The 26,366-nt window shown below is 43.6% G+C and overlaps 1 protein-coding gene across 4 annotated transcripts; it reads right to left on the bottom strand.

Moving 5' to 3' along the window:
* Window positions 1-1,270: 1,270 nt before the first annotated feature.
* si:ch211-217a12.1 (alanine aminotransferase 2-like) lies at window positions 1,271-16,614 on the bottom strand. Of its 4 annotated transcripts, none has more exons than XM_036934951.1 (13): window positions 16,430-16,614; window positions 15,749-15,819; window positions 13,632-13,814; window positions 5,950-6,039; window positions 5,734-5,842; window positions 5,517-5,650; window positions 5,089-5,332; window positions 4,917-4,996; window positions 4,661-4,797; window positions 4,333-4,507; window positions 4,034-4,189; window positions 3,776-3,888; window positions 1,271-3,580 (listed from the first exon to the last, which is right to left on the bottom strand). In XM_036934951.1, the coding sequence occupies exons 2-13, from the start codon at window positions 15,794-15,796 to the stop codon at window positions 3,490-3,492; spliced, it is 1,560 nt and encodes a 519-aa protein (XP_036790846.1). In that variant the 5' UTR covers window positions 15,797-15,819; window positions 16,430-16,614; the 3' UTR covers window positions 1,271-3,489. The 4 variants fall into 4 exon arrangements, with proteins under 4 accessions (XP_036790846.1, XP_036790845.1, XP_036790847.1 ...); XM_036934950.1 differs by lacking the exons at window positions 15,749-15,819; window positions 16,430-16,614 and adding an exon at window positions 14,101-14,257 and having other exon boundaries at window positions 1,271-3,432; window positions 3,468-3,580; XM_036934952.1 differs by lacking the exon at window positions 15,749-15,819 and having other exon boundaries at window positions 16,430-16,611.
* Between the last annotated feature and the right edge of the window lie 9,752 nt (window positions 16,615-26,366).

The raw sequence follows: 26,366 nt of genomic DNA, 5'->3' as shown, positions 1-26,366 counted from the left end.
TTCCGTGGCCTCCAATTGCTCTTAAATACAAGTAAAACTAAATGCATGCTATTCAACCGATCGCTGCCTGCACCTGCCCACCCGTCCAACATCACTACTCTGGACGGTTCTGACTTAGAATATGTGGACAACTACAAATACCTAGGTGTCTGGTTAGACTGTAAACTCTCCTTCCAGACCCATATCAAACATCTCCAATCCAAAGTTAAATCTAGAATGGCTTCCTATTTCGCAACAAAGCATCCTTCACTCATGCTGCCAAACATACCCTTGTAAAACTGACCATCCTACTGATCCTCGACTTCGGCGACGTCATTTACAAAATAGCCTCCAATACCCTACTCAATAAATTGAATGCAGTCTATCACAGTGCCATCCGTTTTGTCACCAAAGCCCCATATACTACCCACCACTGCAACCTGTACGCTCTCGTTGGCAGGCCCTCGCTTCATACTCGTCGCCAAACCCACTGGCTCCAGGTCATCTACAAGACCCTGCTAGGTAAAGTCCCCCCTTATCTCACCTCGCTGGTCACCATAGCAGCACCCACCTGTAGCACGTGCTCCAGCAGGTATATCTTTCTGGTCACCCCCAAAACCAATTCTTCTCCTTCCAGTTCTCTGCTGCCAATGACTGGAACGAACTGCAAAAATCTCTAAAACTGGAAACACTTATCCCCCTCACTAGTTTTAAGCACCAGCTGTCAGAGCAGCTCACAGATTACTGCACCTGTACATAGCCCATCTATAATTTAGCCCAAACAACTACCTCTCCCCCTACTGTATTTATTTATTTTGCTACTTTGCACCCCATTATTTCTCTCTACTTTGCACATTCTTCCACTGCAAATCTACCATTCCAGTGTTTATTAATTTATTCATTTTTAACTTGCTATATTGTATTTACTTCGCCACCATGGCCTTTTTTTGCCTTTACCTCCCTTATCTCACCTCATTTGCTCACATCGTATATAGACTTGTTTATACTGTATTATTGACTGTATGTTTGTTTTACTCCATGTGTAACTCTGTGTTGTTGTATGTGTCGAACTGCTTTGCTTTATCTTGACCAGGTCGCAATTGTAAATGAGAACTTGTTCTAAACTTGCCTACCTGTTTAAATAAAGGTGAAATAAAAAATAAAATAAAAATATATAGTAGGTGACATTGCCATAAACATTTCCAGAGCATACGATAATCTATTTTTTTGCAGAAGTACTTTCAGCTTCCCACACTGATGTGGTGCACAGACAAGGCATGAGCAAACCAAGACATAGAAATTACACTTTCATTTATATTTTTACAATTCAAGATAAAAATCAACATGGTTATTAAATACTGTAACTACATTCAGACTGTTCATTGTACACACAGTAGTTCATAGTATCCTTTTCAACGCAACAGCCATTGCACTCCCTCTGGCATGCAATAAAAGCACACCTCTGCCAACTATTTACTGATAATAGTACGATTGATCATAATGTAGCTGTATAACCAGTAAAACTAGATAGGCAAAACAAGTAAAACCCTCAACTGACACAATCAGTTATAGTCATGAACTGAAAATGACTAAAACATTATCACATATGTACACTGTGCAGATGCTGTCTGACACACAATTTAAACAATTAGCTGAAACAGAACAGTATGCCAGGTACCATGCTAAAAAGTGCAGTTTCTTAACACATTGCTCCTCTTTTAATGTCAAGTCTAGGACACTAGAGGGGAGAGTCTCGAACAGGGGGTGTGTTGGTAACACACTGGCACTCTTTCAGTTAGATATTTCCACCATCTCTCCAACCAGTTTCTGAGGAGGAAGGGTGGGGTTTTGTTACAGACCGGACTGGGAAGAGGGGTGGGGTTTTGTTACAGACTGGACAGGACTGGGAAGAGGGGTGGGGTTTTGTTACAGACCGGACCGGACTGGGAAGAGGGGTGGGGTTTTGTTTAAGACCAGACTGGGAAGAGGGGTGGGGTTTTGTTACAGACCGGACCGGACTGGGAAGAGGGGTGGGGTTTTGTTACAGACCGGACTGGGAAGAGGAGTAGGGTTTTGTTACAGACCGGACTGGGAAGAGGAGTGGGGTTTTGTTACAGACCGGACCGGACTGGGAAGAGGAGTGGGGTTTTGTTACAGACCGGACCGGACTGGGAAGAGGAGTAGGGTTTTGTTACAGACCGGACTGGGAAGAGGGGTGGGGTTTTGTTACAGACCAGACTGGGAGGAGGGGTGGGGTTTTGTTACAGACCAGACTGGGAAGAGGAGTGGGGTTTTGTTACAGACCAGACTGGGAAGAGGGACTGGGGTTTTGTTACAGACCAGACTGGGAAGAGGGACTGGGGTTTTGTTACAGACCAGACTGGGAAGAGGAGTGGGGTTTTGTTACAGACCGGACTGGGAAGAGGGACTGGGGTTTTGTTACAGACCAGACTGGGAAGAGGAGTGGGGTTTTATTAAAGACCAGACTGGGAAGAGGAGTGGGGTTTTGTTAAAGACCAGACTGGGAAGAGGGGTGGGGTTTTGTTAAAGACCGGACTGGGAAGAGGGGTGAGGTTTTGTTACAGACAGGACCGGACTGGGAAGAGGGGTGAGGTTTTGTTTAAGACCAGACTGGGAAGAGGAGTGGGGTTTTATTAAAGACCAGACTGGGAAGAGGGGTGGGGTTTTGTTAAAGACCAGACTGGGAAGAGGGGTGGGGTTTTGTTAAAGACCGGACTGGGAAGAGGGGTGAGGTTTTGTTAAAGACCAGACTGGGAAGAGGGGTGGGGTTTTGTTAAAGACCGGACTGGGAAGAGGGGTGAGGTTTTGTTACAGACCAGACTGGGAAGAGGGGTGGGGTTTTGTTAAAGACCGGACTGGGAAGAGGGGTGAGGTTTTGTTACAGACCGGACCAGACTGGGAAGAGGGGTGGGGTTTTGTTAAAGACCGGACTGGGAAGAGGGGTGAGGTTTTGTTACAGACAGGACCGGACTGGGAAGAGGGACTGGGGTTTTGTTAAAGACCAGACTGGGAAGAGGGGTGGGGTTTTGTTAAAGACCAGACTGGGAAGAGGAGTGGGGTTTTGTTACAGACCGGACCAGACTGGGAAGAGGGGTGGGGTTTTGTTACAGACCAGACTGGGAAGAGGGGTGTGGTTTTGTTACAGACCAGACTGGGAAGAGGGGTGGGGTTTTGTTAAAGACCAGACTGGGAAGAGGAGTGGGGTTTTGTTACAGACCGGACCAGACTGGGAAGAGGGGTGGGGTTTTGTTAAAGACCGGACTGGGAAGAGGGGTGGGGTTTTGTTACAGACCAGACTGGGAAGAGGGGTGGGGTTTTGTTACAAACCAGACTGGGAAGAGGAGTAGGGTTTTGTTACAGACCGGACTGGGAAGAGGAGTGGGGTTTTGTTACAGACCAGACTGGGAAGAGGGGTGGGGTTTTGTTACAGACCAGACTGGGAAGAGGGGTGGGGTTTTGTTACAGACCAGACTGGGAAGAGGAGTGGGGTTATGAGAACTCCTCTGTAAACCGCTTATGAAACTCCCTGATCTTTTCCAATACAACCTTCAGCTTTTCAGTTGCAGGTAAGATGGTCATCCTACACAGAGAAAGAAAGAGAGTGTGATAGAGATAAAAAAATATATGTTTTCTTAGCATGAACATCACTGGGGGCAGGGTACCAGTCTGTTTAGCTATCATTCCACTCTTTGCCATGAAAAACATTTGACATGACAAGGAGTGGACTGATAGCTAAACAGACTGGTACCCAGGCTAGACAGGCGACCGGTCTAACCTGAAATGGTAGGTTCCATCTCTCTGCCCGAAGCCACTACCTGGAACCAGGCATATACCAGTCTCCTCCAGCAGCTTCATACAGTAGAACATGTCTGGAGCCTGGCCTTTCTCCTACACAGAGGTAAAGAAGGTTGAATAACAACACAGAAGGGATTGGAATAGGAAGAATCAGACAACTGAGCATCAGAAACAGGCAGGGAAAGGAGAGGTCAATTAACAGAGAGGGAGGGTGAAAGAGGGGGATGGAAAGACATACCTTTGCCGCGTTGATGGCTTTCTCTGGCAGTGAGAGGCGGGGGAAGGTGTACATGGCTCCCTGGACAGGGTTACAGTGGATCCCTGGGACCGTGTTGAGGACCTGCTCTGTCATCTTGGCCTTCTCAGCCAGGATATCCAGGTTGGCAGTACGCTCCTGTTAAGTGGTCAGAGGTCAGGATAATACTAACAAATTGTGACACAATGTAAATTTTTATTGAACAGCACCTGTTACACTGTAATAATATTAATGTGACATTTAGGGCTGAATCCTAACATCCACATCATGTGTATGCTGACCTTGATGAAGGTGGCATAGGAAGGCTCGTCAGGCTGAGGGGGATTGACCACCAGGTCCAGTAGGGCCTGCCCAGGGATGGGGGGGCACAGCCGCACAGACACCAGTTTAGTCAGCTGCAACTTCACCTCAGGGTCCATGTTAACCACCTCCATGTACCCTCCTCTGAAACCACACCTGTATGACAGGAACACACACATTCATATGGTACAGTAACTGGCATACTTGATTCACATACTGTACGACGAGTCAAGTTCGTTTTTCCTAATAGAGCCAAGTTATGTCAGTCACCATCTGTGAGAATACGTGGGTGTGTAGCTACAGACTTACTCTCCCATGAAGCATTTGGAGGTGGAGTGGAAAGAGACCAGCTCCACAACACTGGAGTACTCTGGTCCCATCTCAAACAGAACCTTCTTAAAGGAGTGGAACTGGCAACCCTCCGCATACACATTATCCTGGTACACCTGGTAGCCACAGAGGGAGGGAGTGATATTTATTGAATATCTTGTCTGGAAGAAAAACTTTAGAAAAGGGGGAGAAAGGGTAAGATCAGGTAGAAGAGATTGTATTATTACTAAATTACCTCATCAGCCATCAGGAAAAGGTGCTCCTCAGCAGCGAATCGGATCACATCTTCAATGCACTGCCTGCTCTGGACCTGACCTATCACAGTGATGGGTGACAAGAGTTCTCTAAACAGAACAGAGATGGTCTAAAAATAAGAGAGTCAGATCCCTAAACTTGTGTCCACATACCTGTGGGGTTGCCAGGGTTGATAATGCAGAGGGCGCGGGGGTTACAGTGCTCCCTGGCTGCCTTCACAGCCCTCCTCAGCTCATTGACGTCCAGGCTCCAGCACTTGTCCTCGTCCAGGTAGTAGCTGATCTGGACAGCCGCCAGCTCAGCCAGAGCAGCAGAGTAGAGGGGGTACTGAGGGATGGAGATCATCACCCCTGTACGGTTCTTCCCCTCGCCTGACGTCAACAACTTTAGCATGGTCTATAGAGAGAGATGTGAGGGAGGTAGAAAGGGCGGAAGGGGAGAGTCATGTGCCGCAAGATCCGATTCAGCACTGAGAGATGATTTACTGATCCAGTAAATAGTTAAGTGTTGGTTGTAATCAGCATTTTAGTCATGCGAGCACAAGTCAAGAACTCAGTACTACTGCCATCATCAGTCTTACCACTATGGCATCACTGGCCCCGGTGGAGAGGTAGATGCTGTCGGGGTCACTGGGGATGCCACCGTCCCGCTTCTCAATATATTTAGCCACATCCTGTCGTATGATCTCAATGCCTGGACTAGCACTGTATGCACCTGAAATAGATAAACGTTCAATGGATATTTAACAAAAGGTGTTTGTTTTTTACACACTGCCTGCCTACAGTAAGTTATTTCACCTATACTTCCCCCTCCACAGGCCTGAAGGATGCGCCGTGCTCTACTTTTAGCGTCCTCTGGAAACTTGTCGTCTTCTAGGAGATCTGGATAGACGCAGAGCGCTACAACCTGACGGGAACAGGGAAGTTGTAATGTATAGTAAATAGTCATCTATAATAATAATGGGACACTTCCATATAAAATACACCACAGCTTTAGAACAACAATTAACAGACCTGTCGGAGAAATGTGATTGGTTTCTGGCCCATAGCATGCGCATCACCAATGTTGGCCTTGATGACCTCTGTAAAAGGCTTCTCAACCCCCTGCAGAAACAGAGAAAGTCGCAGTTATTACACAGATATGGTTATCGTGATAATTAAACATAAGTCACATTTAGTGCATGACAATCCCCAATAGTAATACTGACGCGCCAACCTCTATGAGTATGATAACTCTAAACTCGGTTTAAAATCCCTGCCTATTCAACCATTGGACTTGGTATAATCCTGGAAGCCAACAGCATGTTAAACAGAGGGACTGGGGACAGCTGTGATACTCCCACTGTGTGTAGACTGGGGAGGGCAGGAGAGATCTGGGTAAAACAATAGGGCTGTTGCTGTGCCAATGCCTCTCACTCTCTCTCTTTTCTCCCTGTCATTCTGTCCCTGCTCAAGCCTACTCCATAGCCCTCTCCAATTCTTATAATCAGAATTTCATTCAAACTCATGATACTGGTCAAATAAAAATACAACAGGGAGCATATCATCTGCAATGCAAAGGCTTGATAAACAACATTCAGGCTTGTAGCCAATACAAGAAACTAGATGGACAAGACCTAGAGTGGAAACAGTGTAACGCGACAATGACAACATGTTCTTTGCGTAGCCTGGTAGATGTGGTAGACCTAGTAGTCGTGGTAGACCTAGTAGTCGTGGTAAACCTAGTAGTCATTGAACAGCATAATCTGATAAGCCCCTGAATACACCCCCCTATGGTTTTACTGTACAGCACCTGGATTAGTGGGATTTGGAGTTTAACTTTCTTTTAACTTTTGTAGTCCCCTGAGGTGTCATCAAAGCTACACACTACATAACCTAATATTAACAGTTAAAAGAAAGCCTATGTGACGTCTATGCTGCATTTACTGTCTGAGTGCTCCGTCTTCACATCAGCCATCTTGGTATGGGAATGTCTATACTGAAGATGACACTGCTTTCCTTGTTGTGTAGCTAAACAGGCACTCTGTTCATTCCCCCAACTGAAACCTAAACCCACATGATACCTTCCTGCTTTCCTCCTGTAGGTCAATATCAGGGGGCGTCTCATGATTTCTGCCAATCAAAATGGAAGGGAGAGGGGGACACCCAGCTGTGTTTGTACTGCTGGGACATCAGTGTGCTCAGGCAGGGACAGCAGGTATTCCATTTTACAAACAGAGAAAGACACCGGAGCTGAATGCCACACAACAACTATCCAAAACCACCAGTAATAATCATTTAAAGGTGCAATCTGTAGCTACATACATTTTTGGACTTGCCTAATGAGCTTAGTTCAACTGTTGTACCACATCAGAACCCAAAATAGAAGCCTGTTTTACTCCAATGTTTGTAAACATTGTAAAATGTAAACAGTGTATAGCCTCAAAACATGGTTAAACACTAATGTTGTTATCATCGACGGTTAGTCCTTGCATCCATAGCTCTGTCTATACAAGCCCATCCCTCAGCTTTTTACCAAAACACACTTTGTTATTAATTGGCCCTTTAAATAACTTGAGTTTCACGTCCAAAACACTTCTCAGGATTCTTAGAATGGGACACATGCATAATGAAAGATCAGCTGTTCATTCCTTTCAGATCAGCTGACATTGGCTGCATGTAAAATCAAATCAGACTGGTTCATTCCCTCATCGCACAGTCCCAATCCCCCATGCCAGTCCTCCTCTCTCATTAGCAGCCCTGTGCCCCCAGGTTCTGTATAGATTAGGCCTGGCACAGAGTCAGCCTGGCACAGGGGTTACAGAGGGGAGATCAGGACCTGGGTAGACTACAGAGGATAGAAAGTTATATTTTGGTGAGGGGCGATTCTCAGAATTAATCATGCGCCGTCGGAGTTCTTCAATGTTATGGCAACCACGGTATGTAAAAAAATATATTTTTTAATTTCCATTGTTTCAGTTAAGTAACAGAAACTGTCTGTTATCTGGCTGTTCATTGTCTCTGGTCTCTTTCTATTGAATCATTTTATTGAGTCAACATCCCTACTATGTTAACCTACTGTGATTCACCTCATTCTAACTACCATACAGATCTGATCGGGAAGGTCCGAGAAGGGACACAAAGCTCTTCCCTTCTTGGTCTTATCCCTCGCTTGAGTCGAACAATGAGTGTGCTGTTCGCTGTGTGAGAACTGCCCCCCTCCCACTGGTCAGCACCAGGCACTGACAACAGGGCTCTGGACCGGGCCAATTGAGACCAGGACACAACGCTATTCACAATAGTTTTATCAGTGAAATTCATCAATTGCAAAGTTCTGGAGAAATGTATCAAAAGTGACATACACCCGTGCCAGACATTTGTATGATGTCCTTGATCCCCTTGTTATGTGCTCTTGCTGTGAGACACTCTGGATAAGGGCATTTGATAAAATGTTATTTTCAGTTCTTCACAGCAAAGCCTGGGAATTGAGGTAGGTCGCCATAGAAACCTCATTGAGGCTAAACTAAGCACTCTCTCATTGATCACCATCATGAAAAGACCCTTGTTGTGCCAACCAGACACACAGGCAGAGCTACTAGCTTGCACCAAAACAAATTGGTCCGTGCTATTCGGAATCCTTGAGACACTACCCCATTGAAGTTGAAATGTAAAATGGTTAAGGTTAGTGTGAAGGTTCGGTAAGGGTTAGGCTAATGGTAAGGGTTAAGGTTCGGTAAGGGTTAGGCTAATGGTAAGGGTTAAGGTTCGGTAAGGGTTAGGCTAATGGTAGGGGTTAAGGTTCGGTAAGGGTTAGGCTAATGGTAGGGGTTAAGGTTCGGTAAGAGTTAGGCTAATGGTAGGGTTTAAGGTTCGGTAAGGGTTAGGCTAATGGTAAGGGTTAAGGTTCGATAAGGGTTAGGCTAATGGTAGGGTTTAAGGTTCGGTAAGGGTTAGGCTAATGGTAAGGGTTAAGGTTCGGTAAGGGTTAGGCTAATGGTAAGGGTTAAGGTTCGGTAAGGGTTAGGCTAATGGTAGGGGTTAAGGTTCGGTAAGGGTTAGGCTAATGGTAGGGGTTAAGGTTTGGTAAGGGTTGGGGTTAAGGTAGGAATGTACCAAGGATTCCGGATAGCACTGACCAAAACAAATTGGCCCAATTATATTGACCTAATACTTCAGTTTTATGAAATTTGCATTTTTTTTCTGGAAAAAGTCACTGGAAAGTCGGCTATAAAATTCAAAACCCATTCACTGTATGCCAGTCTTTGGATGCAGCCTAGGAATAAATGACTGACCAGTCTGAGGTGAATGTATCAGCCATTCCACTTCAAACCAGACTGACCTTAGTCCCATCTGTTTAGCTGAGTTATCAGTAAGTGTCACTGCCCAGTGCCCTGACAGGAAGTCTCTCAGCATACCAGCCAATGCAATGGGCATATCCCACTCCATGTGAATGCTAGTAAGCTTCTATAACATATCCAATAACATTTGTCAAGTTGAATCTCAACATAATTTAAAAATTAGGCAATCATTGTATTCTTTGAACCCTGTTATAACTGAAACATGGAAAGGATATTACTATATTACACCTACTTTATGGCTGGAGGGAGGGAGAACACAGGTGGGGATATTGTGGTGTTGAACTTTAGACATAACTTTACTTTCTGCTAAACCTAAGCACCCTACATGGCCTCCTCAAAGAGAAGCATAGGGGTGGTGATGTCACAATGGGCACCTGCTCGACAGGGTTTAGCTGTTGGCACAGTGCCCAGTCAACTGCTCCACATGGCTTCAGAGTAGCCCAAGTGAAGGAGCCAATTCACAGACAAAAGAGAGGGAGGGTGTATACTCAATTGTACTCTGAATCAATCCACTCTAGTTTGGTAACCATCCCCACCTCAGGCCTTAGGAGTGAACGACTAAGACCCCTGGGGGTACATGGCCTATCCAGGAAGGTACTTGAGAAGACTTATGAGACAATAGACCTTCTGGTAAAATGTACATGAGGGGGTACTTCAGGGGTATTTGTATTTATTAAGGATCCCCATTAGTTTCTGTCAAGGCACAAGCTAATCTTCCTGGGGTCCATTAGTTCCTGCCAAGGCAGCAGCTACTCTTCCTGGGGTCCATTTAGTTCCTGCCAAGACAGCAGCTACTCTTCCTGGGGTCCATTAGTTTCTGTCAAGTCAGCAGCTACTCTTCCTGGAGTCCAGCAACATTAAGGCAACTACAGTGCCTTGCGAAAGTATTCGGCCCCCTTGAACTTTGCGACCTTTTGCCATATTTCAGGCTTCAAACATAAAGATATAAAACTGTATTTTTTTGTGAAGAATCAACAACAAGTGGGACACAATCATGAAGTGGAACGACATTTATTGGATATTTCAAACTTTTTTAACAAATCAAAAACTGAAAAATTGGGCGTGCAAAATTATTCAGCCCCTTTACTTTCAGTGCAGCAAACTCTCTCCAGAAGTTCAGTGAGGATCTCTGAATGATCCAATGTTGACCTAAATGACTAATGATGATAAATACTATTCACCTGTGTGTAATCAAGTCTCCGTATAAATGCACCTGCACTGTGATAGTCTCAGAGGTCCGTTAAAAGCGCAGAGAGCATCATGAAGAACAAGGAACACACCAGGCAGGTCCGAGATACTGTTGTGAAGAAGTTTAAAGCCGGATTTGGATACAAAAAGATTTCCCAAGCTTTAAACATCCCAAGGAGCACTGTGCAAGCGATAATATTGAAATGGAAGGAGTATCAGACCACTGCAAATCTACCAAGACCTGGCCGTCCCTCTAAACTTTCAGCTCATACAAGGAGAAGACTGATCAGAGATGCAGCCAAGAGGCCCATGATCACTCTGGATGAACTGCAGAGATCTACAGCTGAGGTGGGAGACTCTGTCCATAGGACAACAATCAGTCGTATATTGCACAAATCTGGCCTTTATGGAAGAGTGGCAAGAAGAAAGCCATTTCTTAAAGATATCCATAAAAAGTGTTGTTTAAAGTTTGCCACAAGCCACCTGGGAGACACACCAAACATGTGGAAGAAGGTGCTCTGGTCAGATGAAACCAAAATTGAACTTTTTGGCAACAATGCAAAACGTTATGTTTGGCGTAAAAGCAACACAGCTCATCACCCTGAACACACCATCCCCACTGTCAAACATGGTGGTGGCAGCATCGTGGTTTGGGCCTGCTTTTCTTCAGCAGGGACAGGGAAGATGGTTAAAATTGATGGGAAGATGGATGGAGCCAAATACAGGACCATTCTGGAAGAAAACCTGATGGAGTCTGCAAAAGACATGAGACTGGGACGGAGATTTGTCTTCCAACAAGACAATGATCCAAAACATAAAGCAAAATCTACAATGGAATGGTTCAAAAATAAACATATCCAGGTGTTAGAATGGCCAAGTCAAAGTCCAGACCTGAATCCAATCGAATCTGTGGAAAGAACTGAAAACTGCTGTTCACAAATGCTCTCCATCCAACCTCACTGAGCTCGAGCTGTTTTGCAAGGAGAAAATTCAGTCTCTCGATGTGCAAAACTGATAGAGACATACCCCAAGCGACTTACAGCTGTAATCGCAGCAAAAGGTGGCGCTACAAAGTATTAACTTAAGGGGGCTGAATAATTTTGCACGCCCAATTTTTCAGTTTTTGATTTGTTAAAAAAGTTTGAAATATCCAATAAATGTCGTTCCACTTCATGATTGTGTCTCACTTGTTGTTGATTCTTCACAAAAAAATACAGTTTTATATCTTTATGTTTGAAGCCTGAAATGTGGCAAAAGGTCGCAAAGTTCAAGGGGGCCGAATACTTTCGCAAGGCACTGTATATACAATTTAAAACATTACATTACATAACACTTTTCACAACACATTAAGTGTGTTCCCTCAGGCCACTACTCGACTGCCAAATATCTACAATACAACATCCGTGTGTGTGTGTGTGTGTGTGTGTGTGTGTGTGTGTGTGTGTGACTCTTCACAGTCCCCGCTGTTCCATAAGGTGTATTTTTTTTATCTGTTTTTTTAAAATCTGAATCTACTGCTTGCATCAGTTACCTGATTTGGAATATAGTTCCATGTAGTCATGGCTCTATGTAGTACTGTGCACCTCCCATAGTCTGTCCTTGATTTGGGGGTTGTGAAGAGACCTCTGGTGGAATGTCATGTGGGGTATGCATGGGTGTCTGAGCTGTGTGCTAGTAGTTTAAACAGACACCTCGGTGCATTCAGCATGTCAACACTTCTTACAAAAACAAGTGGTGATGAAGTCAATCTCTCCTCCACTAATTTGAACTCTCTGTGCATATTTAAGGGCCAGCCATGCTGCCCTATTCGGAGCCAATTGTAATTTTCCGAGGTCCCTCTTTGTGGCACCTGACCACACCATTGAAAAGTAGTCCAGGTGCGACAAAACTAGGGCCTATAGGACCTGCCTTGTTGATAGTGTTGTTAAAAAGGCAGAGCAGCACTTTAATTATGGACAGACTTCTCCCCATCTTAGCTACTGTTGTATCAACATGCTTTGACCATGACAGTTTATAATCCAGGGTTACTCCAAGCAGTTTGATCACCTCAACTTGCTCAATTTCCACATGATTTATTACAATATTTAGTTGAGGTTAGGGGTTTAGTGAATGATTTGTCCCAAATACAATGCTTTTATTTTTAAAAAATATTTAGGACTAACTTATTCCTCGCCACCCATTCTGAAACTAGCTGCAGCTCTTTGTTAAGTGGTGCATTGATTTCACTCACTGTAGTAGTGGACGTGGATAGTGTTGAGCCGTCCGCATGCATAGACACTGGCTTTACTCAAAAGTAATTAGTAAAGATTGAAAAAAGTAAGAGACCTAGACAGATGCCCTGGGGAATTCCTGATTCTACCTGGATTATGTTGGAGAGGTTTCCATTAAAGAACACCCTCTGTGTTCTGTTAGACCGGTAACTCTTTATCCACAAAATAGCAGGGGGTGTAAAGCCATAACACATACGTTTTTCCAGCAGCAGACTATGGTCGATAAAGTCAAAAGCCGCACTGAAGTTCAAAAAAACTACCACAATTTTTTTATCATCAATTTCTCTCAGCTAATCATCACTCATACTTCAGGGATACTCCGAGCAAAGTAAAAAGCAGTTGGTGGTACAGTACCAGAAAAAGGTTGGAAGCCACTGCTTTAGGAGACTACTGCCTTTAAAATGTTGTGGTTCAGGGTCAGCTTCTCCAAAAGAGTGAGCATTCGTTTCAGGGCAGTCCCTCATAAAGATCAGTATCCTTTGCATATTTGTGTGTTCTCTAAGGAAAGAATGGTGATCCTATGATACGTGCCAATGTCACCAGAGTGCACTATCATCACACGGCTCTATACTGTTTGACAGTGTTTGTGCACACTCAATGCATGAAAAGTTTGTAAATAGTTGTAGTTGAAAGTCTGACATCGCCTATGTCCCAACTCATTCTGCGTGTAAGTGACGCATCTGAGGAACCCAGTGGATTTTACATTTGAGTCTTTACTCATCCCAGTCCGATCATGGTTTATGGCAAAGTTTATTTTACTACTGCTACATTAAGTTGGATAATGGGCAACTTCCCACGGACATCTGGTAATTTGCACCATGTCACCTGGGCTGTCCTATTTCTCAAGAAAAAGGCCAGCCACATGCAAATCTCGATCTCTGTCCAACAGTACACACTGTACCTCTTTGAGCTCCTTTTCAATCTGCAATGCGCGTTGCACGATTGGACCACGGACAGCATACTCAACCCGCTTTACATTCGGGTTCATGGTGTCCATGTTAAGCACCCGGTTCCCAAGTCCATTTTCAGTCATGTTTGGTTTCTGGAGCTCACACTCTGTTCCGCTGATAGCCCACGAAATATTCTGTGAAATTTGAGAGAGTGCAGAGGAGAAAAAACGAAGAGTGGTTGGTTAGTTTGAAGTGTGAAACCACCAATGCACACCACACGAGCATGTACAGTACTTGCCAAAGCCAGTATTATTGTTGCAACAGAGCGCACGGTATCCGAACACCGTTGCACTGGAGAAGACACACTACATACATGTGTGCGCAAGTGAAAGGCTCGGAGTAAAATCCGTTACACTATTAGTCAAACTTTCTTTCAGCGACATAAACTGGATTCAAAACGTGTTTGTCATCATGTCTTACCATAACCACCCAAAACGCGCGCCCAAACCGTCGTTTCGTCAGTTCCAGGTCTTCAACAGGCTGTGAGTTTCTCAAACAACTTTTCGGCCACATAGATTATGGATGGCCACAGTCGGAGACAAACTCCCCCCTCCAACGGTCATTGCCCAACCTGCCGGGAGCTGGCACTATTATTCATTTTACGTGGTTTATGGAATAATAGCGCTTTCTGGCGGCCGGTTTGGCTACAACAGTCAGTGTTTTTATAAGGAGGTTTTCACGCCTCGTTTAGACTTGTGGTATTTAATACCAGACAGGGAGAGGCGAAGCAACCAGGACGGACTCATTGTAATGGTTGGAATGGAATAAATGGAGCTGAGTCAAACGTGTGGTTTCCATATGTTTGATACCCTTCTATTTATTCCATTCCATTGCTTTATCTTAGCCGGGTAGCAATTGTAAATGAGAACTTGTTCTCAACTTGCCTACCTGGTTAAATAAAGGGGAAATAAATAAATATAAATACAATTCCAGCCCTTCACTTTAGCTAGCTTCTGAGCATGAGGCCTGTGAGAGAAAAAAATGTGAACAATGGGCAATCTGGGATTTGTAGGCCTACATCCATTCCTGTACTTTTCAACTAATGATATAGCCATTGATTCTTAAAGAATCAAACTTATAAATGTCTCATGTGGTTAGTTCGACTGTCAATCAGAAAACAAAATATAAACTTTCCTCCATTGTTTACAAATATGCCCTTTTAATTCTTATTCTGTTATTTACTTCCCCGACCCTAGATGATGGTCTCTCGTAACAGACTAATGGATGTGGGATTTGGTTCTGGGTGCCTGAGATGATGGACAGAGAAGTGTTCAAACTAAACCAGTTTTTCTACTATTCAAATTCTAGTAATTGATTCACATGGGAATTCTGGGCTGCTGTTTTCTAAGTAGCTAGGTACTTACATAGGCCGGAATACCAAATAGCTGGGGTGTATTTAAAGAACTCTTGTGACACAAATTATTTGTAAAAGATAATTATAGATAATAACAAAACCTTTTAGGGAAGTGATTTTCAATGCTCAAAGGTTAAAAACATTACAATTTCATTGAATGATTAATATTATTGCCATGGAGACTGAAAAAGGAGAGGAGTGTTGGCAGACAATCTATTTTTGCTCTTTACATTGCTTTCCAGAATTGCACAGCACCGAAAGGGCTACAAATTCCTCTGTGACACAGCACGCTGTGTGCTCTCAACTGGGACATCCCAGCCCTCCTCTTCCCACCCAGGAGTGTAGTGTTACTCTTACTGTCTGGCCAAATGTACACACAATGGATGCCACACCCCACTCCAGGGTCATGTCCCACTTTTTATTTTTAAAGGTTTTTATTGTTTCAATGTCAGAATTGTGTTGTTTTTTTCATCCTAATTGAATATTGTATGTGTATGCATATTACTGTAAATATTGATCACATTCCCTGTCTATGATCATATATTCTGATACATTGAATGTTTATTGTGAAACTGTTTTACATTTTTTACCTCCTATTTCAGGAAGGGATGTCACTGAGTACTGCCCCTATATAAAGGACCTTCCACCCCCACCTGGGATATGGATGCCTGATGACGACCTAGACGTTGAAATGTTGTTGTAAATAAATATCACCTGGGAGAATGAGCAACAGTGTGCAGCGTTTTCCTTTCTGTTTTCCATGAGTTCGCCTACAATTCCAGGACCTGTGAAAAGTACCTGGATATGCGTATGTTCTTCAACTTTGGTACCACAACAACACTCCCACCCACCCCCCTGCACACATCAATATCAAACCATTCCCTTCAATGTCAACATCCTAACCTGACTCCTCCTTGTCCTAAATAACTCCTGTGAGAAACACTGCAGATTATGACAAGTTTGCAATTATTCCAGTCACCCGTCATTAGTACAATACTCCTCGGAAAATATTTGACTGATCGTCCAATGCATTCGATTTAAACAGTCCTAAGAAAAATGTAACATTGTATAGTTACTACTCCAGGGTAACTGTGTGTATTTACATGCTACATAATTATTACATAGATTATTCCACTGATCCTCTGGTATAAATAAGGCATATCCTTTATAACAATTATGTTTTCATTAGTTACAGGCCCAGTCCTCTGTTACCCTGTGTTACATGTGTTGGTTTGCTGAAATCAGACATTTTCAGCATGCCTAACAGTGCTCTGGTCTGACCGGAGACATGACAGCACACTGCATAACCTCTGTAACCCTCCAGTCTAGTCCATGCCTTTCCTATGAGACCTTCGCTCCTACAATTAAATCACAGTGAAACAAGTCAACACTCACCAGAGAACTGTATCCTCTCTGTGAAGAGAGTAGCCACTAGCCAATGGTCAATCAGTGGTCAGTAAAAGCACAAGGGTTCTCTCTGTATATCCCGGTCAGTCAGTCAGTCTGTCTTTGGTTGTTTTGTCTCCACCTTACCCTAACAACCAGGATATAGGACAGACCTGGACTTAGCCTGTGATGTCACATCTTCTCCCCGCCCCCAGTGGCCGATTCTGGCCTATTCAAGAACAGCGGCTGTTAAAACTGAGGAGCGAAATAAGAACCACTCTGCCTGGCCTTTGACCCGCATGAGAGTGGATGAACTGGGCTGTATTTCAAAACCAGCAGCCACAGTTTGGACTGTTCTGTACTCAGTTTTCACTGTCTTATTATATGCCCATTCACTGTGTCAACTGGTCTAGGATCAGCAAGCATTCTAGGAGGGGAGTGGCAGACGTGGAACATACAGTCCAAGGAGATGGAATGTATGCGTGTGTCTCTGTGGGTGGAAAAGACATTTGATCCCTCCTCACATGGTGAGCACGCAACCATGTGATTCTCCCAGGCCCAGTGACGTTCATGTACCACACAGTTTACAGTTGGTCATACAACATACTGTTCTCAAACTATGTCAGTAGGCTACTACTACTACTACTACTACTACTGCTGCTACTACTACTGCTACTACTGCTACTACTACTGCTACTACTACTACTACTGCTACTACTGCTGCTACTACTACTACTGCTGCTACTACTACTACTACTACTACTACTACTACTACTACTACTACTCCTATTCTCCATATGGGCCATGGGGACTACAATCAGCACATATGCATCCCTCCAATATGTTGACTTGCATAGCTCAAATCTAAATCTCAAAAGGTCAGGGGTAGGCAACTAGATTCAGTCACGGGACAATTTTTATCGGACAGGATGGTCGGGGGCCAGAACATAATTATAATAATTTGTACACTGCAAATTGACCACAACTAAATACAGAAATAGACTGTACTTGAACATAACAATCATTTCATACCTTGATTACATTGAGACACCATCAAGTCTCTTTTGTTATTCATGGAAATACTTGGAACAGATTTCCTGAATTATTTTTTGTATTTTTTATTCATTGTTAATATAATCTTCTTTTTTTAAATCAAAAAGAAAAATATTTTTTTGCAACAAACTTTGGGGAGACCAAAAAAAATAACGGTTTTGGCCTGCGGGCTGCCTCATGCCGACCTCTGGCCTAGGTTGTCATAAACCCTTAGTATATTCTTCACTGGGTTTCCCTCACACAAGCTTGAGAGCAGTAGTAGAGCAGTCTTTATTATCCCCTGGGGGCACATAGTAAAAACACATTGAACACATGACAATATACACAAAACAATATAGCATATACTGCAATACAGAGCCTTGCAAAAGTATTCAGACCCCTTTGATTTCTTCACATTTTATTGTGTTACAAAGTGGGATTAACATATATTAAATTGTCAATTTTTTGGTCAACAATCTACACAAAGTACTCTAATGTCAGTGGAAGAAAAATTCTAAGATTTGTTTTAAAGACTAAGAGAAATAAAATAATTGAAATATAAATCGTTGCATAAGTATTCAGCTCCGTGAGTTAATACATGTTAGAAACACCTTTGGCATTGACTACAGCTGTGAGTCTTCTTGGGTAAGCCTATAAGGGCTTCGCACACCTGGATTGTGCAATATTTGCGCATTATTCTTTTCAAAATATTTCAAGCTCTGTTAAGATTTTGGAAATCATGGCTAGACAGCAATTTTCAAGTCTTACCACAGATTTTCAAGGAGATTTAAGTCACTCAGTGAATGTTCTGGTCTTCTTGGTAAGCAACCCCAGTGTAGATTTGGCCTTGTGTTTCAGGTTATTGTTGCTGAAAGATGAATTTCTCTACCAGTCTCTGGTGTAAAGCCGACTGAAGCAGGTTTTCCTCTAGGATGTTTTCTGTTCTTAGCTCTATGCCGTTAGTTTTTATCCTGAAAAACTCCCCAGGATTTGCCGATGTCAAGCATACCCATACCATGATGCAGCCACCACCAAGCTTGAAAATAAGGAGGCAGTTACTCAGTGATGTGTTGTGTTGTATTTTCCCTAAACGTAAGGCTTTGCATTTAGGACAAAAAGAGTATTCCTTTGTTGTGTTTTTTTTTGTTGCAGTATTACTTTAGTTCCTTGTTGCATACAAAATGCATTGAACTCTTGTTTTCACTCTGTCATTTAGTTCATTATTGTGGAGTCACTACAATGTTGTTGATCGATCCTCAGTTTCCTACCATCACAGACAACTCTGTAGCTGTTTTAAGATCACCAACAGCCTCATGGTAACATCCCTGAGATGTTTAATTCCTGTCCAGCAAGTCAGTTCAGAAGGACGACTGTGTCTTTGATGTGTCTGGGTGGTTTAATATATAATCCACAGCATAATTATTAACTTGACCAGGCTTAAAGAGATATTCAATGTCTGATTTGTTATTGTTAACCATCGACCATTGTTCTTCTTTATGAGGCCTTCAAAATGCTCCCTGGTCTTTGTAGTTGAATCTGTGCTTGAAATTCAGCATTTGACTGGGGGGACCTTGCAGATGTTGTATGTATGGGGGACAAAGGAAGGTTTGCCCCTTAAAAAAAATCAATGTCAAAATTGTATTTTTTTGCATTTCCCACTCCCCCTGAGACACACTCAGAAAGTGAGGTCACGCCCAGGGATCAGCCATTATTTAACCTAGAGCAATTAGGGCTAAGTGCCTTGCTCAAGAGCACATCAGATTTTTCACCATGTCAGCTCAGGGATTCAAACCAGCGACCTTTGGGTTACTGGCCCAACACTCTTAACCGCTAGGCTACCTGCCGCACAGAGTGAGTCCATGTAACTTATAATGTGATTTGTTAAGTAAAATTTGACTCCTGAACTAATTGATGCTTGCCTAAACAAAGGGGCTGAATATTTATGCTACAACTATATTTAAAAGTAATTAATTTTTTATTTATCTTTAAAAACATATAATTTGTCTTCCACTTTGACATTATAGAGTATTTTGTTGTAGATTGACAAAAAATGACAATTAAATCCATTTTAAGCCACCTTGTAACAATAACATGTGAAGAATACTTTTGCAAGGTACTGTATGTGCACAACTACCGATCCTGCTACTTTCATAATGTTATCCAGCCTGTTCTTACTCTAAGTTAGATTACCAAAACAGCAGATGATATTGAATGTTAAAATGGAATCAATGAACAATCTGTAAAAGATGGTCATCAGGGTCTTATCCACTCTGAAACGGCAGAGTTTCCTCAGGAAGAACAAGCATTGATGTCCCTTTGCACAGATAGCATCCACATTGGCCTCAAAACTCAGTTTTCTGTCAAGGAAAGTGCCAAGATATTCACATCGATCAACGGTATCAACTGGCTAACCATCTGCCTGCATTGGAGGCAGTGAGCTCCTCTGGAAATCAATAGCCATATCCTTGGAGGCAGTGAGCTCCTCTGGAAATCAATAGCCATATCCTTGGAGGCAGTGAGCTCCTCTGGAAATCAATAGCCATATCCTTGGAGGCAGTGAGCTCCTCTGGAAATCAATAGCCATATCCTTGGAGGCAGTGAGCTCCTCTGGTAGCCATATCCTTGGAGGCAGTGAGCTCCTCTGGTAGCCATATCCTTGGAGGCAGTGAGCTCCTCTGGAAATCAATAGTCATATCCTTGGAGGCAGTGAGCTCCTCTGGAAATCAATAGTCATATCCTTGGAGGCAGTGAGCTCCTCTGGAAATCAATAGCCATATCCTTGGAGGCAGTGAGCTCCTCTGGAAATCAATAGACATATCCTTGGAGGCAAATCAAATCATCAAATCAAATGTTATTTGTCACATACACATGGTTAGCAGATGTTAATGCGAGTGTAGCGAAATGCTTGTGCTTCTAGTTCCGACAATGCAGTAATAACCAACAAGTAATCTAACTAACAATTCCAAAACTACTGTCTTGTACACAGTGTGAGGGGATAAAGAATATGTACATAAGGATATATGAATGAGTGATGGTACAGAGCAGCATAGGAAAGATACAGTAGATGGTATCGAGTACAGTATATACATATGAGATGAGTATGTAAACAAAGTGGCATAGTTAAAGTGGCTAGTGATACATGTATTACATAAGGATACAGTCGATGATATAGAGTACAGTATATACGTATGCATATGAGATTAATAATGTAGGGTAAGTAACATTATATAAGGTAGCATTGTTTAAAGTGGCTAGTGATATATTTACATAATTTCCCATCAATTCCCATTATTAAAGTGGCTGGAGTTGAGTCAGTGTCAGTGTGTTGGCAGCAGCCACTCAATGTTAGTGGTGGCTGTTTAACAGTCTGATGGCCTTGAGATAGAAGCTGTTTTTCAGTCTCTCGGTCCCAGCTTTGATGCACCTGTACTGACCTCGCCTTCTGGATGATAGCGGGGTGAACAGGCAGTGGCTCGGGTGGTTGATGTCCTTGATGATCTTTATGGCCTTCCTGTGACATCGGGTGGTGTAGGTGTCCTGGAGGGCAGGTAGTTTGCCCCCGGTGATGCGTTGTGCAGACCTCACTACCCTCTGGAGAGCCTTACGGTTGAGGGAGGAGCAGTTGCCGTACCAGGCGGTGATACAGCCCGCCAGGATGCTCTCGATTGTGCATCTGTAGAAGTTTGTGAGTGCTTTTGGCGACAAGCCGAATTTCTTCAGCCTCCTGAGGTTGAAGAGGCGCTGCTGCGCCTTCTTCACAATGCTGTCTGTGTGAGTGGACCAATTCAGTTTGTCTGTGATGTGTATGCCGAGGAACTTAAAACTTGCTACCCTCTCCACTACTGTTCCATCGATGTGGATAGGGGGGTGTTCCCTCTGCTGTTTCCTGAAGTCCACAATCATCTCCTTAGTTTTGTTGACTTTGAGTGTGAGGTTATTTTCCTGACACCACACTCCGAGGGCCCTCACCTCCTCCCTGTAGGCCGTCTCGTCGTTGTTGGTAATGAAGCCTACCACTGTTGTGTCGTCCGCAAACTTGATGATTGAGTTGGAGGCGTGCGTGGCCACGCAGTCGTGGGTGAACAGGGAGTACAGGAGAGGGCTCAGAACGCACCCTTGTGGGGCCCCAGTGTTGAGGATCAGCGGGGAGGAGATGTTGTTGCCTACCCTCACCACCTGGGGGCGGCCCGTTAGGAAGTCCAGTACCCAGTTGCACAGGGCGGGGTCGAGACCCAGGGTCTCGAGCTTGATGACGAGCTTGGAAGGTACTATGGTGTTGAATGCCGAGCTGTAGTCAATGAACAGCATTCTCACATAGGTATTCCTCTTGTCCAGATGGGTTAGGGCAGTGTGCAGTGTGGTTGAGATTGCATCGTCTGTGGACCTATTTGGGCGGTAAGCAAATTGGAGTGGGTCTAGGGTGTCAGGTAGGGTGGAGGCGATATGGTCCTTGACTAGTCTCTCAAAGCACTTCATGATGACGGAAGTGAGTGCTATGGGGCGGTAGTCGTTTAGCTCAGTTACTTTAGCTTTCTTGGGAACAGGAACAATGGTGGCCCTCTTGAAGCATGTGGGAACAGCAGACTGGTATAGGGATTGATTGAATATGTCCGTAAACACACCGGCCAGCTGGTCTGCGCATGCTCTGAGGGCGCGGCTGGGGATGCCGTCTGGGCCTGCAGCCTTGCGAGGGTTAACACGTTTAAATGTCTTACTCACCTCGGCTGCAGTGAAGGAGAGACCGCAAGTTTTCGTTGCAGGCCGTGTCAGTGGCACTGTATTGTCCTCAAAGCGGGCAAAAAAGTTATTTAGTCTGCCTGGGAGCAGGACGTCCTGGTCCGTGGCTGGGCTGGATTTCTTCCTGTAGTCCGTGATTGACTGTAGACCCTGCCACATGCCTCTTGTGTCTGAGCCGTTGAATTGAGATTCTACTTTGTCTCTGTACTGACGCTTAGCTTGTTTGATAGCCTTGCGGAGGGAATAGCTGCACTGTTTGTATTCGGTCATGTTACCAGACACCTTGCCCTGGTTAAAAGCAGTGGTTCGCGCTTTCAGTTTCACGCGAATGCTGCCATCAATCCACGGTTTCTGGTTAGGGAATGTTTTAATCGTTGCTATGGGAACGACATCTTCAACGCACGTTCTAATGAACTCGCACACCGAATCAGCGTATTCGTCAATGTTGTTGTCTGACGCAATACGAAACATGTCCCAGTCCACGTGATGGAAGCAGTCTTGGAGTGTGGAGTCAGCTTGGTCGGACCAGCGTTGGACAGACCTCAGCGTGGGAGCCTCTTGTTTTAGTTTCTGTCTGTAGGCAGGGATCAACAAAATGGAGTCGTGGTCAGCTTTTCCGAAAGGGGTGCGGGGCAGGGCCTTATATGTGTCGCGGAAGTTAGAGTAACAATGATCCAAGGTCTTTCCACCCCTGGTTGCGCAATCGATATGCTGATAAAATTTAGGGAGTCTTGTTTTCAGATTAGCCTTGTTAAAATCCCCAGCTACAATGAATGCAGCCTCCGGATAAATGGTTTCCAGTTTGCAAAGAGTCAAATAAAGTTAATTCAGAGCCAACGATGTGTCTGCTTGGGGGGGGGAGTGAGCTCCTCTGGAAATCAATAGCCATTAACTTGGTTTTATTGACATCAAGTTCTAAGTAGGAGCAGTCCACACACCATCCAATGAACTCCACCACTGGGCGATGGCTCACCTCCTCATCCTGTAAAAGACTCACGAGCAGTCACACCATCCAATGAACTCCACCATTGGGCGATGGCTCACCTCCTCATCCTGTAAAAGACTCACGATAACCAACTGTTGTCAATGTCAATGTCAGCACAGAAACTAAGAGAGGGGTGGTAGTTGTGGCAGGTGTAGACTGAAGGGCAGGAAAAGTGCCAATTACTAGGGGTCTACACTGCAGGCTGTATCCATCTTTCACCATGCGTTGGAATATCACCCCTCAGCCTCACACCACTCACCTCACGTCCACGCTGATGTATACGTTCTGCAACCACATGCCTTTACACAACACAGAGGGTGAGTCAGGGTCAGTCAGGGGAAGAGACCGGTATTGCCTGGATGTCTGCTGGGCACTGAAATACAATCAGTACAGTGTGTGTGTGTGTTTAATGGAAGATCTTCTTTGCCAAGACACTGTACAATTCCACCACTAGGGGATAATGTTTACTGCGTCCATATGTAAACCTGAACGCAGCACATAAATTACACAAGGAAAAGAACAGACTGAAGTTTGACATATTTCAGAATAAATGTTGTATTATTTACAAAAAGCTCTAGATTTGTTGTAAAGTGATCAAATAGGAAATGAAACAAAAGGGAAAGAAGGTACAAAAACAACACCTGTTATGGCGCTACTGTCGGTCCTTGGTCAGTCAGAGTTTATACAGCATGGAGTCCTTCCACCTTCCCTCCCACGGAACCAAATGCATCCCCTGTACCTGCTGAACAGGAAAGACATCGATATGCACCTTCAACAACCATTCCTTTACTCAGTGCAGCTACATTCGTGTTCAATAGAGAGGAAACTGGTGTGAATGTTGAGCAGCATGGTTCTCTTCCCTCAGTGTTGCCCTACCGGTTTTTGGTACAGTAATGTAGCAGGCGAAGGAGACATTGCACAGCGCTCTACAGTTGAAGTCAGAAGTTTATATACACTTAGGTTGGAGTCACTAAAACTAGTTTTTCAACCACTCCACAAATTTCTTGTTAACAAACTATAGTTTTGTCGGTTAGGACATCTACGTTGTGCATGACACAAGTCATTTTTCCAACAATTGTTTACATATTATTTCACTTATATTTCAATGTATCACAATTCCAGTGGGTCAGAAGTTTACATACACTAAGTTGACTGTGCCTTTAAACAGCTTGGAAATTTCCAGAAAATGTCATGGCTTTAGAAGATTCTGATAGGCTAATTGACATCCTTTGAGTCAATTGGAGGTGTACCTGTGGATGTATTTCAATGCCTATCTTTAAACTCAGTGACTCTGCTTGACGTCATGGGAAAATTAAAATAAATCAGCCAAGACCTCAGAAAAAAAACTGTAGACCTCTACAAGTCTGTTTCATCCCTGGGAGTAATTTCCAAATGCCTGAAGGTACCACGTTCATCAAACAATAGTACGCAAGTATAAAAACCATGGACCACGCAGCCGTCATACCGCTCAGGAAGGAGATGCATTCTGTCTCCTAGAGATGAACTTACTTTGGTGCAAAAAGTGCACCTTGTGAAGATGCTGGAGGAAACAGGTACAAAAGTATCTATATCCACAGTAAAACAAGTCCTATATCGACATAACCTGAAAGACCGCTCAGCAAGGAAGAAGCCACTGCTCCAAAACCGCCATAAAAATACAGACTACGGTTTGCAACTGCACATTGGGTCAAAGATTGTACTTTTTGTAGAAATGTCCTCTGGTCTGATGAAACAAAAACAGAACTGTTTGGCCAAAATTACCATCGTTATGTTTGGAGGAAAAAGGCGGAGGCTTGCAAGCCGAAGAACACCATCCCAACCGTGAAGCACGGAGGTGGCAGCATCATGCTGTGTGGGTGCTTTGCTGCAGGAGGAACTGGTGCACTTCACAAAATAGATGGCATCACAGGGAAAATTGTGTGGTTATATTGAAGCAACATCTCAAGACATCAGACAGGAAGTTAAAGTGTGGTCACAAATGCATCTTCCAAATGGACAATGAACCCAAGCATACTTCCAAAGTTGTGGCAAAATGGCTTAAGGACAACAAAGTCAAGGTATTAGAGTGGCCATCACAAAGCCCTGACCTCAATCCCAGACAAATGTGTGGGCAGAACTGAAAAAGCATGTGCGAGCAAGGAGGCCTTACAAACCTGACTCAGTTACACCAGCTCTGTCAGGAGTAATGGGCCAAAATTCACCCAACTTATTGTCAGAAGCTTGTGGAAGGTACCCGAAATGTTTGACCCAAGTTAAACGATTTTAAGGCAATGCTACCAAATACTAATTGAGTGTGTCAACTTCTGTCCCACTGGGAATGTGATAAAAGAAAAAGCTGAAATAAATAATTCTCTCTACTATTATTCTGACATTTCACATTCTTAAAATAAAGTGGTGATGCTAACTGACCTAAAACAGATTTTTTTACTTGGATTAAATGTAAGGAATTGTGAAAAACTGAGTTTAAATGTATTTGGCTAAGGTGTATGTAAACTTCCGACTTCAACGGTATATCTATTAGAGGCATTCCTTAGTTACTACATACATTTTTTGGACTGATGAATAAGTACCCATTGATTCTTGAAGAATATAATGTATAAATGCCCCGTGAGCTTAGTTCAACTGTCATATCCTATCAGAACCCAAAATATAAGCTTGTTTTACTCCAATGTTTGTAAACAAAGTAAATGTAAAGAACCACTGTATAGCACAAAAAATGTGGTTAAAACGATAAAAAAAAATAATAATTAAAATGGCCGGTTGGACGTACTAACAAGTTCTCTAAAATAACGTTGGAGGTGGCTTATGGTAGAGAAATTAACATGAAATTCTCTGGCAACAGCTCTGGTGGTCATTTTCTGCAGTCAACATGCCAATTGCACATTCCCACAAACTTGAGACATCCTTTAAATGTGCCCAGCACAAGGTGCACCTGTGTCATGATCATGCTGTTTAATCAGCTTCTTGATATGCCACACCTGTCAGGTGGATGGATTATCTTGGCATAGGAGAAAAGCTCACTAACAGCGATGTAAACAAATTTGTGCACAACATTTAGCGAGAAATAAACTTTTTTTTTGCATATGGAACATTTCTGGAATAATTTATTTCTGGAATCTTTTATGAAACATGGGACCAACACTTTACATGTTGCATTTATATTTTTGTTCAGTATATTTTTCACTTCGCCAA

The sequence above is a fragment of the Oncorhynchus mykiss genome, chromosome 11 (genome assembly GCF_013265735.2).
Source record: "Oncorhynchus mykiss isolate Arlee chromosome 11, USDA_OmykA_1.1, whole genome shotgun sequence".
Taxonomy (NCBI): Eukaryota; Metazoa; Chordata; class Actinopteri; order Salmoniformes; family Salmonidae; genus Oncorhynchus; species Oncorhynchus mykiss.
This window is presented reverse-complemented; position numbering and strand designations above follow the sequence as displayed.